Genomic DNA, 16,567 nt, shown 5'->3' on the forward strand with positions numbered 1-16,567 from the left:
CTGCAGCACCTCAGGTCCCGTGTGAGTAACTTCCTGGACCCCCTGCAGTTTGCGTACCAGGCCAACATCCAACAACGTGGATCATCTACCTGCTGCAGCAAGCGTACTCCCATCCGGAGCGGTAGGGAAGACCACGGAACCATGCAGATAGACCACCATATGGCGGTCTAGATCAATGACCACCTCACTGGCTAGCCACAGTATGTCCGCCTGCAGGGGGGCAAGTTAGACATGGTGACGAGCAACACCGCACCCCAGGGAACTGTCCCGTCACTGGTACTGTTCGCCCTCTACACCTCTGGCTTCCGCCACAACTCCGGAGCGTGCCACCTCCAGAAGTTCTGGCAACTCCTCTATCACCGGGTGCATGACATAGGACGAAGAAGAGGTGTACAGAGGTCTAGTTGAGAACTTTGTTGGATGGTGCAACAACAACCGTAGCTCAACATCGGGAAGGAGCTGGTATTGGATTGGACTCGTACAGGTTCCTAGGGGATGCAGATAAACGACAAACTGGACTGGACCCACAACACCGGCGCCCTCTACAGGAAAGGACAGAGTAGGCTGTTCTTCCTGAGGAGGTTCAGGTCCTTTAACGTGTGCAACCCGCTGCTGTAGATAATCAAGGCTAGCAATGCCAACAGGCTCAACAAGCTGGTTTAAAAGGCCAAAACTGGACAGTTTGGAGGTAGTGGCAGAGGGGAGCATGAGGACTAAGGTCAATGTCGTGCCCCTTTCATCCTCACTACGATGAGCCGAGGCTGATGAGGAGCCCCTTTAGCCACAGGCTCATCCCTCCACGGCGCACTTCAATTTTTTACTTCTATTATCTTATTAAACACATCAATTCCATATCCTTTTTATACCAAATTCTGTCAAGTCTACTAGCAGCAGATTCTTTAAGTCCTGTAAGTTGCAAGGTGGGACCCCCGTGGGTCGGGACCACTGCACACCAGAAACATCCTACAAGACCTGCTGTTTTGGAGATGCTCTGACCCAGTCGTGTAGCCATCACAATTTGGTCCTTGTCAAAGTGACTCAGATCCTTACGCTTGCCCATTTTTCCTGCTTCCAACACATCAACTTCAAGAACTGACTGTTCACTTGCTGCCTAATATATCCCACCCCTTGACAGGTGCCATTGGAACTAGACGATCAATGTAATTCACTTCACCTGTCACTGGTTTAAATGTTGTGGCTGATCAGTGTATAATAGATATAGCTGCAGCGGCAATAGACAGGGTCCAGTTTATTTGTTTTAGGTACGTGTTAGAATTTTGGTGTTTTTGCGAAATGCATCAAAATGAACTCAACTCACAAACATGTAGTTACCTTCATGCAATTCCACGAATCAAACTGTCATGACCGTACGCATGAAACATTCCCATTTCAACCAGGGTTAGTACCATGAACTATGAATTTAAATTTCTAAAGTTGTATAATTTGTGTCATGAGAGGTCAATTCTAAATAGCTGAGCTCAAAGTCCTAATTTTGTTTGTAAGTTGTAAAGCAATGTTGTGTAATTTGGAAATGTTGACAAGAAATGACAAGACAAGTCTGATAATGTAGCGATGCCGTCTAGTGAACCCAACTGCAGGACACAATGGAGGCTCAGGAGTAGGTGCAAGGAAAAAAAAGGGTTTATTAAAGAACAGACACGGGTCAAAAGCAGGAGAACAGTCATCGAAGGCAGACTTATCGGCAGGCAACCAGGAAAACAGGCAAGGAATCGAAGTCCAGGAACAGGCAACGAATTGACACGTGGCTATGTGGCTATGACAGAGAATAATACCGAACAACGATCTCACAAGGACAGAGTGAATGGGGAACAGGTTAAATAACAGGGGAGTGACGAGGAAGGTGGAGACAGGAGGTGAGATTGCTGACTGGGGACGGCTGTGCAGGGACAGGGATGTGGAACCAGGCACAGATAGACAGAGGGAGCCAGAGACAGAGGGAGGCAAAGACAAGAGGGAGCTAGAGAGGGGCAGATCACAAAACACAAAGACAGATAATTGTTTTATTAAACGGTTGTCTAAAACAGCTGGACAAAATTATCTGTATTTTTCTTCGGTACTTTTAAAAAATATATATTTTTTGAATACTGAACTTGACGAATGGACTTTTGGACAATGGCGTCTTTACTGTCGTAGATTTTCGGCTATTTTTGTAACAATAGCAAAAACAACTTTTGTTATTACTTTGCATAACAATAATAATAATAAATACATAAAAATACATATGAATTTAAATATAAATATAAATAAAATACAAATATATATGTGAGTTGTAATTACTACTTTATTATATTTTTTCGCTTAATTACGTACAATTGGAAAATTCACTTTAATAGATGGCTTGTCTATATTGTAATGCAGACAACATTTATGGAACTTTAAGATTAATTTCCAATTAGTTATGCACTTATTATGGAATTTTTTGTTAATATCACAAACACTTTCTGCCTTTTCATTAAAGTTTGTTAGGTTTAGGTGTAGGAAAATGTCTATACATGAAGTTTATTTTAAAAAGTTGTTTATTTATTACTTTAAACTACATTTTGTCGTAATTATAACTTACCTTCTTGCATGTAAGTACATCTGGAGTCTCAGTGACAGTAGGCGATGTTGCATCTCGTATTCATAAATTATGACTTATTCATGTCGATTTACGATAAAAGTCGAATTTATGTTATTTATTTGTTTACTTTTTTCCTTGGATTCCATTTTCAGTAAGTTGCGTTTCCAGGGTTAGGGGTAGGGTTAAGGGCCAGTGGTTTCGAGTGGACGTGGTGACCAGTTTTTGTGGATTGCTTTTTATTGTATTTTGCATTAATCCAGGAAATGAATGTGGACCATTTTAAAATATAAATCAATTATAGAGCTTATTGTGCGTAATCACCAGGTGTATGACATTTCACTGCATATGTGTATGACCGTATGTATATGTATGTGACAAATAATCTCTTGAATTTAAACTTAAACTTGAACAGATCTACCGACATCTACCAGGTAAGAAGCTACATAAATATACAAGTAAATGGATAGTTTGGTAATTTCGAAACAAGTACAGAACTAACGGAGTCTACCCCGCACACTGGACACTGTCGGACTGGACATTCTCAATCGGAATCTGTACATTTATGTAAACAATATGATGACGTCATAAAGGGTCTTACTGTAAATCTCATCTCGTTAATTTTGTTTACGAATGGTATGTCAGTTAAGTAAGAGCCCTACGAGCTGCACCACTAAATATAGCTGCAGGCAGCAATACACTGGGTCCAGTTTAGTCGTCTTTGGTACTTAATACAGTTTTTCCGGGGTTCTCTGAAACGCAGCACAATTTTGAGGACACATAAGGAAAGGTCGGTTCCTCCAATGGATCTTAGAATAGCGTCTCTTGCGAAATGTCTTCTCTGAACATTTATAGTTTTCAGGGTTTTGTAAACACAGCATGAGTTAACAGTTTTCCTAGTTTCCTTTAAACGTGGCACCGGCTCAAGTTGTCTGTCTAGGTGTCACACTCGCAAGTGACTCGGGGGGTAATGGGTTTCGACAAAGCTTAGACTTATAAGTTTGGATGATGATGATGTCACAAAGCCGTCCGCTCCTGAAACTGATGAAATTACGAGATTCCACTCATTTATGCTCCAAATGTACTTCAACCATATCTCTGTGTACTGTTGTCGTGTTCCAGATACTTTTAGCCCGAAAAACGCAGAGAATAAAAATAAAAAACGCCGAGCAATAACAATAGGGATGGATTTGGGCTGGACCCCTCATAAATAAATACAGCTGCAGGCAGCAATACACAGGATCCAGTTTAGTTGTGTTAGGTTAACTTTTCCAAGTTTCTGTAATGCTATGATCAGCCTTAAAGGGCATTGACATTTAATGTTTTTGAAATTAACTGTGTATAAATAGTCATGTTTACTTTAAATTAAGTAACAACATTTTTCACGTTTTTCACAGGAGTATTTCTCATGCTTATGTGTTCGACCAATCACCGTGGTGTTATGTCAGCGAATGTTCCTCTTCTGTCGTTCAGCTCAAATGTCCCTCAAGAACGGTGTTTTAAATATTACGATCGTTCCTGGATCATGCAGTGCAGACACAAAATAAAGGGATGGTTCCTCCAAAGGTTCTTAGAACCTCCTGGGGTACAAAGATGCCTTCTGTGACCCTCTTTAGTTTTCCGGGTTTTGTAAATTATTATTAGGGGGAAGTGATTTGGGGAAATTAGTGCCTTACATTAATTAGTGCCTCACATTAAAAGAATGCCATCAAATAGTAACAATAAAAGCAAAGTAAAAGGCATTTACAAACTAAAATAATTAAATAATTAAAATAATGAAATACATGAAAATAGGGTAAGAATAAGCTGATAAAAGTAGAGATAGAAAATTGCTTTTAATAAAAAAGGGTCAATATTATGCACATTTTCAGAATATATATATATATATATACACACACACACATATATACTGTATATATATAGAGAGAGAGATAATTTATACGGTATATATACAGTATATTGTTATTATATTGAAATACATAAATTTGACAATCAATTAAGTAAAAGAAAAAGCTGTTAGTAATTCCATATACACTTACACATGGCTTTACAAAACATATTACAAATCTATGACACATTGTTTATTGTTTTGATTGTTAAGTTTCACTCTGTTGCTGTGATTCTTTTGGAGAAAGCAAAGGGCTTTTCTAGAGCAACAACATCACCTACTATTTCACTTCCTTCTGCTACACAGGGGAAGTGAAAGGACATTGCTCTCGGGTGATTTGTCTTGGATTTCAATATGCAATGAAGACTGCATTTAATCAGTGTTCAGGGCATGGACATTGATTTGATTTCATTTATATTACAATGTGTGTGTAATTACACACAAGTCTGCAGTTTTGTTGTTATTCAAGGCAGTAGCAAATGTAATGCTGGAAATGCACATTGTTCTTTAATACGTCTGACTGAGTCGATGGCACTGTTTCATGCAAAATGAAATGGAGCTGACTGCATTTCCAAATGCACAGAATACAATCAACAGTCTGAGTTGTGAGGTGGGTCTTTGGACGCGGTGTAGTCTAGGGTTCCCTGCTTATTATGTGTCCGTTGTTGAATATGAGTGACTTTTGGTCGGCTAAAAAGACAATTTGATGGAGTCTCCTGTGGGAACTTGAAGCTCTGTGGTGTTGGTTCCAGCCGACATCTCAGGGACTGCGCTCGTACACGCTGACTTAGTCCATCTGATAGATGTTCTCCACGGCCAGCTCTCTGTTGTGGAGCCCGAGGCTGGACCCTGAAGCCCTGAACGGCATTGAGCCCACCAGCTCCGGAGGGCTGAAAGAAGGGGACAAGATGGGGCAAAGTTTTTTGATTTGTTTGAGATTCTTATTGGTGGTGATACATATCGACAAAGGTCTATGAAAGCCGCTGTAATAATGAAAGACGGAAGTGTGGCAGTTTTGCCACCACACCTCACCCAAGTGGCGTTTTCAGGGCCCTCCGGAAGAGAGACGCAGACCACGGGGGGTTGTTAACAACAGTTTATTGCAGAGAGGAGGCTAGCTGCAATTCGCCAGGAGCAGATTGAACATGTTATGACACAGGCTCCTCTCCTGAGTGTGTGTGTGGACAGGGTTTCACACCTACTGCTTGTTAGCCCAACCAATGAGCATCAGGTGTGGCTGCTCAAACCGACCCATACACGCACCACAAGAAGAAAGCCTGCGTCATGTCGAGGGTGTTCTCTGCCTCTCCTTGCTATAGATAAGTGACATTTACAGTGGAACATTTCCACCATGAGCAACGCAGCGTGTGTTTCATTTCACCGAACCGCAGCAACCAACATGCATCACATTCTGATCAGATCGCCACCCTTACTCATGGAGGGAACATCACGGTCTGCAGCTTCTGAGAGGATCCGCTGTTCAAAATTCACGTTGAGTGTAGCCGCTATTTTATCATACCCTCATTTAACCAGATGTACTAAGTCTCCTTAGGATTAAGGATCTCCAGGGAGAGAATGTGAGGGACACCAGGCACAGCCATCAGAAACCAGGAGTCGCAGGTAGATTGTGCAAAAATAAGGTGCTACAAACATCACAAAGTTATTTACCACTAAGTATTATTAAACAGTGGATTTAAAAATAACTACCATCTAAGTCCCACACGTTTATATTAAAGCTAAATGAATATAAAAACGGATTATCGTTGAAGTAAATAAAAATGACATCGCTCCTCAAAACCTATGTGTCACTATGATGTGTTTTGACCTTTTTTCTTGTTATGAATGAAGTGTCTATTATATATCGCGAATGGGACGGATGGAAAAACGTACTCAGTTTTAAAGCTTTTGGGCTTTGAGGCTGAATAAGATGGATTCATTCATTTACGCACGTTTTCCTTAATTGTTTTGCTTTCTCTCGCTAATGTCAGTCTGTCTTGTCAGATATGACTCAGGCGGTTTCGGTATTAATACACTCAAAGTATACGGGTAGCTGGCGTATGGGCTGGTTCTCGGATAAAAAAAAAAATAAAATTCTCTTCATGAAAGTCATATGGTTGCATGCCACAAAGTCCAAACTATTGAGAAATGTAGATGGGTTTTTTTGTTTTTCCAATTACAGATGTTGGGAAATAATGCATATGATTTTAGATGAAAATTTGAATTATGTATATTTTTTATAGAAATGTTCTAAGTCCCCCAATCATGTCATGGACAAGTCACACCAGAGGGCTCACAAGTTTGTGTGTGGAACTGCACAGACAATGTAAATATTCATTGTGTACCAATAACTCATCCTGTGCTCAGAATCACATTTGTATATTCTGTACATTCTCTATATATTTGACTATTTCTGTTTTGTATTTTCCGGCTACTTGTGTTTATTTGGCAATTTTTATTTAATTTCTATTGTATTCTTATTTTTACTAGACTTTTTATTCTATATAATTATTTTTATGATAAACATTTTAATACATTTAAATAAGTAATCGTATTAAATTCAGTTATCAACAATCAAATTAATAATTGGGCAATTGAGATTTGTTACAGTGGAATTAATTTAAATAATATTTTAAAATAAATATTAAAAAAAGAAATATTCATATATATATATAATTTTTTTATTTCGATATTTTTTCCTCATAATGTCAAGCTTTTTTTTATGCAAATACGTGCAGGTGGCGAAATGAAATCATTCTGATTCTGACGTGGAAGGCCAGAGAAAACTTGTACGTGGGAAAATGGGAGAAAATCACTTTATTGCCGTGGACCCAGGAGTTTGGCCAGTTCTTACCAACTTCACAGGGGAAGCGATGCGATGGCGATGCGAAGCGAGGGTGCGGGATTAGCCGACACCAACTCGGGACTAGTGTCCATTCGAGGCTAGGTACAGGCAAGGGTCGCCAGTCCTCTTGCCCGGCCTGTGACCCAAGCCAGGGGGGCTAATGGGGTTTCTATCACTTGCCCAAGGTGGACCCCCAGACTTGTGGAGGGAAGGAGTTGTCTTACTTCTCCATTCTAGTTCAGCTCCTGCAGAACTAGCCGCTGCCAGAAAGGGGAAGCAAAACACTTTCATCACTAGATACTTACATGTGGAATGGCTTCTTAGATATCATCCATCTCCTTGCTGCAGAGAGACAGGAAAATAATTACAACTGCTTTCACAAAAAATCGGCACTGTACAGGATTCAATATGCACAATGAAGTAGAATGGATACGGTTGAATTTGACAACTCGAGAATATATACAGTTTCACATATTTTTTTGTGTATGCATTGAAAAGATATTCAAAATAACTCCTCTCCTGTCTGATCTTACCTCATCTCATCTCAGTACAGTTTTGACTTACCGATGAACACAGCTCCCGCCACCGAGGCTAAAGCCACGATCACAAACAGAACACACACCAGTACCTCGGGTAAACTGCTGCTACCCTGTGAATGTGTAAAACACACACACACACACACACACACACACACACACACACACACACACACACACACACACACACACACACACACACACACACACACACACACACACACACACACACACACAACCACACGCACGGCAATTTTTCCATCACTCCACACCATTCTCATATTTACAACTTGGATTTAAAACCACTACATTTATACACTGTACATATAATAGGCATTTCACTGTTTTTTTTGGTCCTATAAAGATATGTTGAGTTCCACACCATACCATATATATCTCAAATTTCTCAAATTATAAGGTGCATAAATAAAATCTGGGACACAAGCATGTTTCAAGTGTTAAATTATCAAACCAGCATGTGAAATTAGCCATAATCCTAACAATTGGAGGGCTGCGCTATTGTTAAGCAGTGCCAAAGTTTGGGATCCTCATGGGGTCTTTGGGACCTGGGCCGGGTGCTGAGGGCTGATGTCGCTTACCTCTGCAGCTTGGTTTGAGTCTGACTGGGAGGAGTTCCAGAATTCTGTGGAGTTCAGTTGACCTGCAGGCGGAAGAGTTGGAAGGAGTTGGCTCGGAAATAATCGCAAATTTCTGACATTCTGATGTGGTTTACAAAATAACAATATAAGATAAGAGTACAAAATAAGATAACACTTCACTTCAGTTCAGGACAATAATGAATGTATAATAAGTTCAGTCGTAGCTAATGCAGTCTTCTGTTCAATGTATTATTTCTTTTATTGAAAAGACCCAACACGCATTATTTAAAGCATGTATCTCATTCAATCTATATAGCTTTATTTTTTTTAAACCTTTATTTAATATCAAAATCAGCCAAACCAGAAAATGTTCTATATTACTGTTACTCTATTATCAGATTTGCATGAGTAAAATGAAAGCTGGTAAATAATAAGAAAATGATTTGATACGTTATGACATGACAGATGTTACGCATTATAGAATGATATTTTACCCAATCAAAAGACGTTAGATGTACTGATGTACATTCTTAAAATGTATACCTTGTGTATGATAGGATGTGCTCTGTGCGGTGGAGTTGAAATGATCCAGTGTCCGAGATGTTGTTGACTCCGTGGCTAAATTAAATGATCATGAGGTGAAAGGTTATCAAGTCATAAATAAACACATAGCACGAGAAAACAAATAATTAAATATCATATCATTATATAATTAAAAAAAAAAATATATATATATATAATCATAAATATCACTTGAATAATAATAATATCTGCTTAAATTAGGGAAGCAACGGTACAGTGGGCCCACGGTTCACTATGTATCATGGTTTTTGGGCCAGGGTGAAGCTACGGTTTGGGTATCATTATATTTAAGAAGAAAAAGATGTATGTAGTTGTTGCCTGTCATGCCCCAAGAAATTCATTGTACCGAGTGACCTTGTGTTGTACTGTACACTTGACAAATAAAACACTTTGAAACAGTATATTACAGTATGAGGAGACAGCGACCTAAACAAATAGCGCAGCAAAAGAAGAAAAGCGCAGCTCATCAACGAGACTCGATTCCCTTCGTTCCTATAAAAGAGCCGTTCAAAAGAACCGGCTTGTTCGTGAACGACCCAACACTAGGGCGAGTGGAAGCGAGAGAGTTATAATATATGTTTGTTCTCTGTACTTAAAACGAGTCTTGATCAGTAAACAAATCCGACAGCAGCTCTAAGACTCTGGTAGAATGAAGACATAAATGCAATATAAAATGTAGATATACAGTAAAACACATTTCAATTGTGTTTCCATGGAATTCGCCATCGTGTCCGGTGGAGTTCCTCTGTGACACTGTAATACCACGGTTCACGTGTGGGTATTGAACCATAGGCGGCGTACCGAGCGGTTTGCTGATATACCGTGTACTGCTGCATCCCACTGTACAATACACTGTTAAGGCTGAATGAGGATGAACTGCGTCAAAATTTTGCATTTTAGAGTACGATAGCGAGTAGTTTGCTCAGCTGGACGTTTACCATGTTCCTGAATGAGAGTAAAGAAGGTTGCGAAAAAACCCCCAAAAACACAACAAGCACGCAATTCAGTTAGATGAATTGAAAGTGAATATAGTGACATCTAATGTTAACGTTAATACTTATTTTCAAGCACAATTAAAAACAAAACAAACAAACAAACAAAAAACCCCACGAAAAAACGACTTCACTTCCGGTAGTGGAAAATGCATCCCGGGGGCCTCAATGGGACGTGGATATTCCACACCGCAGCGAGTCAGGGTTTTTCACGCCCGGAATCCGACCCTCCATAAAAATGAATGGACTTGAACAGTTTGTTCTTGTAACATTCCATGTGAAGTGGGTTATAGTCACACCCCCAAAACAATTGCCGCGGCCAATATTGTGTGAATGGAGAAAAAGAGGAGGACTTTGTTTTTCATATTTACTATCACTTTTATCAGGTTTTCCTTCCCTCTCATGGGGCCTAGTGTCTTCCAATAACTGTGAACTGCAACCATCACACCACATGATGTCTTACCTTTTTCAACCGTTAATTCAATGTAGTGTTTGTCGTCGTTGAACAACCCTCTCCATGCAACTCTGCATCCATAGACCCCAGAGTCCGTTTCGCTGACCTCGACTATTGTCAAGGAAACATCCCCGTCATCCAGTCTTCCCAGCAGGCGGTACCTGTCAGACTTTTTTGAGTCTTCTCTAACTCCATCGGTGGAGACGATTTGTTCGCCGCAGCCCATGTTTGGCAGAATTCCTCTCCCCCAGCATATCGGCACCGTGTTGTGTGACTTGACTTCATATTTACACAACAGAGTGACATTCTGGCCGGTGGTTCCGACGACTTTGCGGTGGGCGCATTCGGTGACTGGAGAAGTCGGAACAGTGAGAAAAAAAGGGGGGGGGGGGGGAGTGAGATATAATATGAGATATGACCCCAAATCAATAACAATAGAGACATGTGATTTGAGGGAATTGAGGTATTTTTTCTAAAAACGTAGATTTTTGGTCTGATGGAATACTTTCCATGACCATACAGCCACTCTGATGAACCTAAATTGAATTATTTGAGATCTGAGATCTTTTCTGTATTTATGAGTAGATTATATGTATATATATATATATATATATATATATATATATATATATATAACATTGTAATAATGTACTTTTGTTGTAGTGCACTTGATGCATACTATGATTACTACTTACTTAATTAATCCATATTCCCAAGCCCTATTCCAATGAATTTTTTTCTGTTTTTGCTGCGATACATAGGCAACTTTTTGGAATTTTGAACACTTATTATTATTAATCCCTTTTGCAAATTCAACACCTTATTGAATTCAAGGATGTGCTGTAAATGCTTTAGCAATTACCTTTTACAGTACTAAAAGTAGTTAAAGTAAACTACTACTACATCTCCCTTAAAGTCGTATCTTATTTCTATACCACTCCATTTCCTATCCAAATGTGTTTTTTGCTTGTCTGTTTCTGAATGAGATTTTGATTTTGGAGCGTATTAACTAGGCAGACCTAAGACCTTAATCATTGCCCTTGAGTTGCCGTCCAAGCAGCAATGCAGCATAAACCAACATTGGATTCATACAGAGTATCGAAGATTTGAAAAACCCATAAACACAATGTTTACATAAATAAATAACAAGCACCAATTGCATTTCAATGCTGATGTTATCAGATCAATCTACACTATCATCCCCCCTCAATTATCTTGCACTTTTATGATCTTTAGATCTAGAGGAATCTTAAATTGATTAGAAGTAGCCTCACTTACATTATTATTGTTATTGTTATTATAACATAGGGGATGGATCCCTATCGATATGGATGTAGGAAAATTCTCTGAATTTTGAAATCCAAAACTATTTGAAAGTGTAACAACATATCTAAATCTATGTAATCACATAAAGATATATGCACACACATAATGAAGAACACAACCTTATATATCCTCAGTCACATATCTTTATTTTCCCATGGTTTTCCAAATTGTCCAAATGGGAGTATAGTCTGTACGCTATCATCTTTTCGACCTCCCCAGAGCAAGAACAACACCTCACTCTCCTTGGTGTGTCAAGAGTTTACCTTATCTTGAACACGTATAAATCTGTGACGCCAAACTGACTATATATTCTCTGACTCCCTGAAAACAAATTGTTCGCCTCAGAGAGCTGCTCCTTAGCACATCTCTGACCCGACCCTTGTACAAGTAAAAACCAGCGTCTGTCTGCCTCTTAATTTAAAACCACTGACTGACAAACTGCAAATTTAAGCGACCCTTTAATTTCTGTCACAAAAGGAACAACAGCAGAAGCTGTGAACAGGGCTATGACCATGTTATGTTATGGTTGACGTTGACCTTGTTTGAACCAGTATGTCACACACACACACACACACACACACACACACACACACACACACACACACACACACACACACACACACACACACACACACACACACACACACACACACAACATCTTGTGGTTGAAGTTTCATCCAAATACGATACGATCCATATACGGAGCAGATATTAGTGAAACCACCCAATTTTGATCTGTAGCACAGACACTAAGGTCTAATGCATTCAACACAAAATAATATGTCCGACCCGGCTAAAGGTATCCGGTAAACAACAATGACATAAGCTTCAAACACAGTTGAGGTGTCATTCAAACCAGTATGTCACAAGCATGTCGTGGTTTAAATTTCATCCACATCGATCCACATATACGTAGAGTGGGTATAAGTGAAAAACCAAACAACTTTGACCCCGAATATTCAGCTGCTCTTCGCAAACTGACATGCTGACATTCGTAAACAAAATGAACGAGATGAGATTTAGAGTAAGGCGCTTTATGTCGTCATCATAGTATCTACTATAAATGTACAGATTCCGATTGAGAATGTCCAGTTGGACGGTGTCCAGTGTGCAGTGTAGACTCCGTCACTCTGTACTTGTTAGAAGTTACCACACTATCGATTCATGTGTGTTTTTATATAGCTTCTTATCTGGTAGATGTCAGTAGATCTGTTCGATTTATATTTTATCTTGGTGATCCCTGTTACTTTCCAGGATTAATGAAAAATACAAAAAACAGTAGTCCAAAAAAAATTGTGGCTACATCAAGTCGAAGTGAGTGATGTGTTCAAGATCCAGCGAGGCGTCGGAAAAATTTACGCCGTATAATGGTAATTACCCACAACGATTTTCGTATTCCATGGAAATGAAACTCATTGAAAACATAATTCATATGTAATTCAGGAAAAACTTCCGACTACTATTATAATCTCCGTAAATATGCAAACCTTTATAAATACGCCAAAATTTATGCCCGGGAGACACAACATGGAATAATCCTCTTTCCAAAATTGAAGAAGATCCGAAAACCACAAACAACAATAATTAATCTAGGTGCATTGATAATATTGAAAATGCAAATTTAGGTTCAGAAGAGGAAAACATTGATGAAACATGTGATAAACAACAAGATGGAATGTTTATAATCTTTCCAAGCAGTTGATATTGTACAGGAAGTAATTGAGCAGCACTTTCATGAGATGTTGTCCGTAGCACCAGCAGAAAGGAACAACTCTGCAGCATTATTAGAGATGAAACCAATGAAGCAAACTGTTTCCCACTTCTTTGACCAAACAGCAGGAACGTTTCAAATGTGTTGCTGTCCAAGTTTGATTCACATCTAAATTTGTATCAGGAAATTATATATCCATATATATGTATATATGTTATTGAAAGAACTTTACAAATTCACCGAAAATTGAAGATTACTCGCATAACATTAAGAAAACACACACTGTGTAACATCATGAACAAGCCATATAAATCCTCGTGCTACATTTCACAGAATCATTGCACATTAATAACTACCTAACACAACTAAACTGGACCCGTGTATTGCTGCCTGCAACTATATTTATTATTATTATTATTATTATTATTATTATTATTTGTTATAATAATGATTCTAAAAGCATTTTAAAGGAGGCAGTACTTATTAACACAAAAAGAAACGACTGCTATTGCTACAAAATGGGTGTACATATATTTTGAAGTTACAAATACCTGTTATGAGAGTAAACAGGAGCAAACAGCTTGAGATGGCCACAGTTGTCATGATGATAGTCTCTTACTAAAATAGTCCCATGCCCCTCACATGAAGCTTGAAGAGGCTGATTTTGCAATGAGGTGAGTCATAGATGTGGTTTCAGATGTGGTTTCATGTTCCTGCTGAGATAGATCGTTCTTCAAAATGTCAAATATATAAAAAAAATTTTTTTTGAACCAGTCAAACAATGCTGGTTGTAGACTCTGAAGTCCTTAATATCTCACTGACCATATGACCTTATTTGAATAAAAAACCTTTTTTTTTTTTTTTTTTTTACTGATCGCAATAAAATATAAAGTATTGTGACGCTCATCTGTCTGAACCAGATGGACACAATGAAGGAGAAGCAGACCATATCGTTGTGGGAGGCTGAACAGTCTTAGTTAGTTGGAGGTGTCCAACGACGAGGCGAGGTGTCCAACTAACCGCGGGGGTTGTGGTGTCCAGTGAGAACTAAATAACCAACTTTGTTTGGCCGTATCCCCGTCTCCTCTACCCTCCGACCACTTCCTTGTTTCCTTTTTCCACCCCCGCCCCCTCGACCCTTGCGCAATTTCCAATAATTAACTATTACCTGGACACCTCACCAATCAAATGAAGCCAAGAACAACCCCCTAATAAACCTGAAACCCCCACTCCCCCGTCTCTCACCACATTTAAAGAAACACACACAGCGTGACAGTATATATAACATATATATTTAAGAATGAGTCAGCTTCTAATAAAAACTATAATGTTTCCTGAAGGCATAATGTTTTACGGTAGCTTAGTGGGGGGATGACACTCATACACGCGTGTCGCATCGAGGCCAGCGTTATCGTGACACTTCCTGTTTGAGGCGTGTGATTTCGGGGACTTCCTGTTGGCCTGTTCCTCCCTTTCTGTTTCACTTCACCATCAGATGAAGGAAAGACGAGAACTGTAAGGATGATATGGAATAAAGACTGTGTGTAGTGAAATGCTTTTTTTTGCCAACATCCAGTGACTGTGCTGGACATAGTACAAATAGAAAAAAAAATTATAAAACAAAAAAAGGCACATCTTGGCAATTATGTTATTGCAATATAATATCTTCCTGGAAAATTATCTTTTATCTGACCAGACTTTTTCATAGCTTAACAAAGATATAGCGCTGTCACTACCATTTGGTGCTTAATATTTAATAATTAATAATAAAAAAAAAAAAAAAATTCTATGTTAATATTTAATTCTTAATAATTTTCTCAGTGGGGCACCACTCTCTTTTGTTTAGTTGGGAGGAACTAACATTTAATTTCGACAAAACCATCTCTGAAGCATAAATCAATCTCATATTTAAAGTGTGTGGTTTTACTTTTACAGTGACCTTAAGCTATTACTTAGAGCTAAACATCACAATACAACGACCTTAGAAATAAATGACATATTTATTTATAGCTAAAATATTTGGCAATATTAACATAAAATACGGAAATGAAAATAACAGAATAAATAAGATGAACTCATTCAAACAAATAAGAAAACCATTAACTGGAAATTACGAGTCACTGATTTGGCGGCGATAGTTAGTGTATGTATGGCGTATGTGTATGTGGGAGTGAGGGCGGCGAAAAGCTGAGAATGCAAGGAGTGGAGGTGGACAAGGCGGATGAGTTTAAGTTCTTGGGGTCGACCATCCAAAGCAGCGGAGAGTGGGGGAGAGAGGTGAAGAAGAGAGTACAGGCAGGGTAGAGTGGGTGGAGAAGAGTGTCCGGAGTGATCTGTGACAGAAGGGTTCCAGCAAGAGTGAAGGGGAAGGTCTACAGGACGGTAGTGAGACCAGCCACGTTGTACGGTATAGAGGCGGTGGCACTGACAAAAAGGCAGGTTGCTTAACTGGAGGTGGCAGAGTTGTGGCTGTTGAGATTTTCATTGGGAGTGACAAGGATGGACAGGATTAAGAATGAGTACATTTGAGGGACAGAAATAAATGTTTATGGTGGTGTTCTTTTTAGCAGAAAGTCTGGTGTTGGGAACCCCAACGTAATAAACATTGTTCCCTCTGGTGTTCGCTGTTCAGTTCAAAGTACAGGCTCCTGGACACTCCGACCAGGTCAGAGAAATAGAGTCCGGTTCATGGAGATTTGAGACTTATTTTGTGTCCATGTGCAAACAGTCTTGATCTTGTTTTTAAGAACTGCTGTAAAACTGATAGCCGCAAACTGCTTGTTCCTGCAGTCTCCAAACTGTGAATCATCCTGATGAAATGAGCCTCTTAACATTGATACGTATGGGGAATCAACATTTATATTTAAAGGCTTCTCATCTTCATTAACTTTTTTTATAGATAGAATTTAAATGTTCTTTTATGTTTGTTTATCAATTTCTGTTTCATAGCTTTTCAGTATTTTTCTTTAGTATTTTCTTTGAGATTTTCTTTTCACTATTTTTCGGCATCTGGAATAATAATAAACACAAACTTTGTTATTATTTTATACAACAATCAA

The 16,567-nt window shown here is 38.9% G+C and overlaps 1 protein-coding gene across 1 annotated transcript; it reads right to left on the reverse strand.

Annotated features, from left to right (window-relative positions):
* Nucleotides 1–4,514: 4,514 nt before the first annotated feature.
* havcr1 (hepatitis A virus cellular receptor 1) lies at nt 4,515–14,109 on the reverse strand. Its single transcript, XM_080014050.1, has 7 exons — nt 14,060–14,109; nt 10,481–10,822; nt 8,987–9,061; nt 8,444–8,505; nt 7,873–7,957; nt 7,614–7,650; nt 4,515–5,356 (listed from the first exon to the last, which is right to left on the reverse strand). The coding sequence occupies exons 2-7, from the start codon at nt 10,695–10,697 to the stop codon at nt 5,254–5,256; spliced, it is 579 nt and encodes a 192-aa protein (XP_079870176.1). The 5' UTR covers nt 10,698–10,822; nt 14,060–14,109; the 3' UTR covers nt 4,515–5,253.
* Nucleotides 14,110–16,567: the final 2,458 nt, after the last annotated feature.

Source organism: Zeus faber (genome assembly GCF_960531495.2).
Source record: "Zeus faber genome assembly, chromosome: 14".
NCBI lineage: Eukaryota > Metazoa > Chordata > Actinopteri > Zeiformes > Zeidae > Zeus > Zeus faber.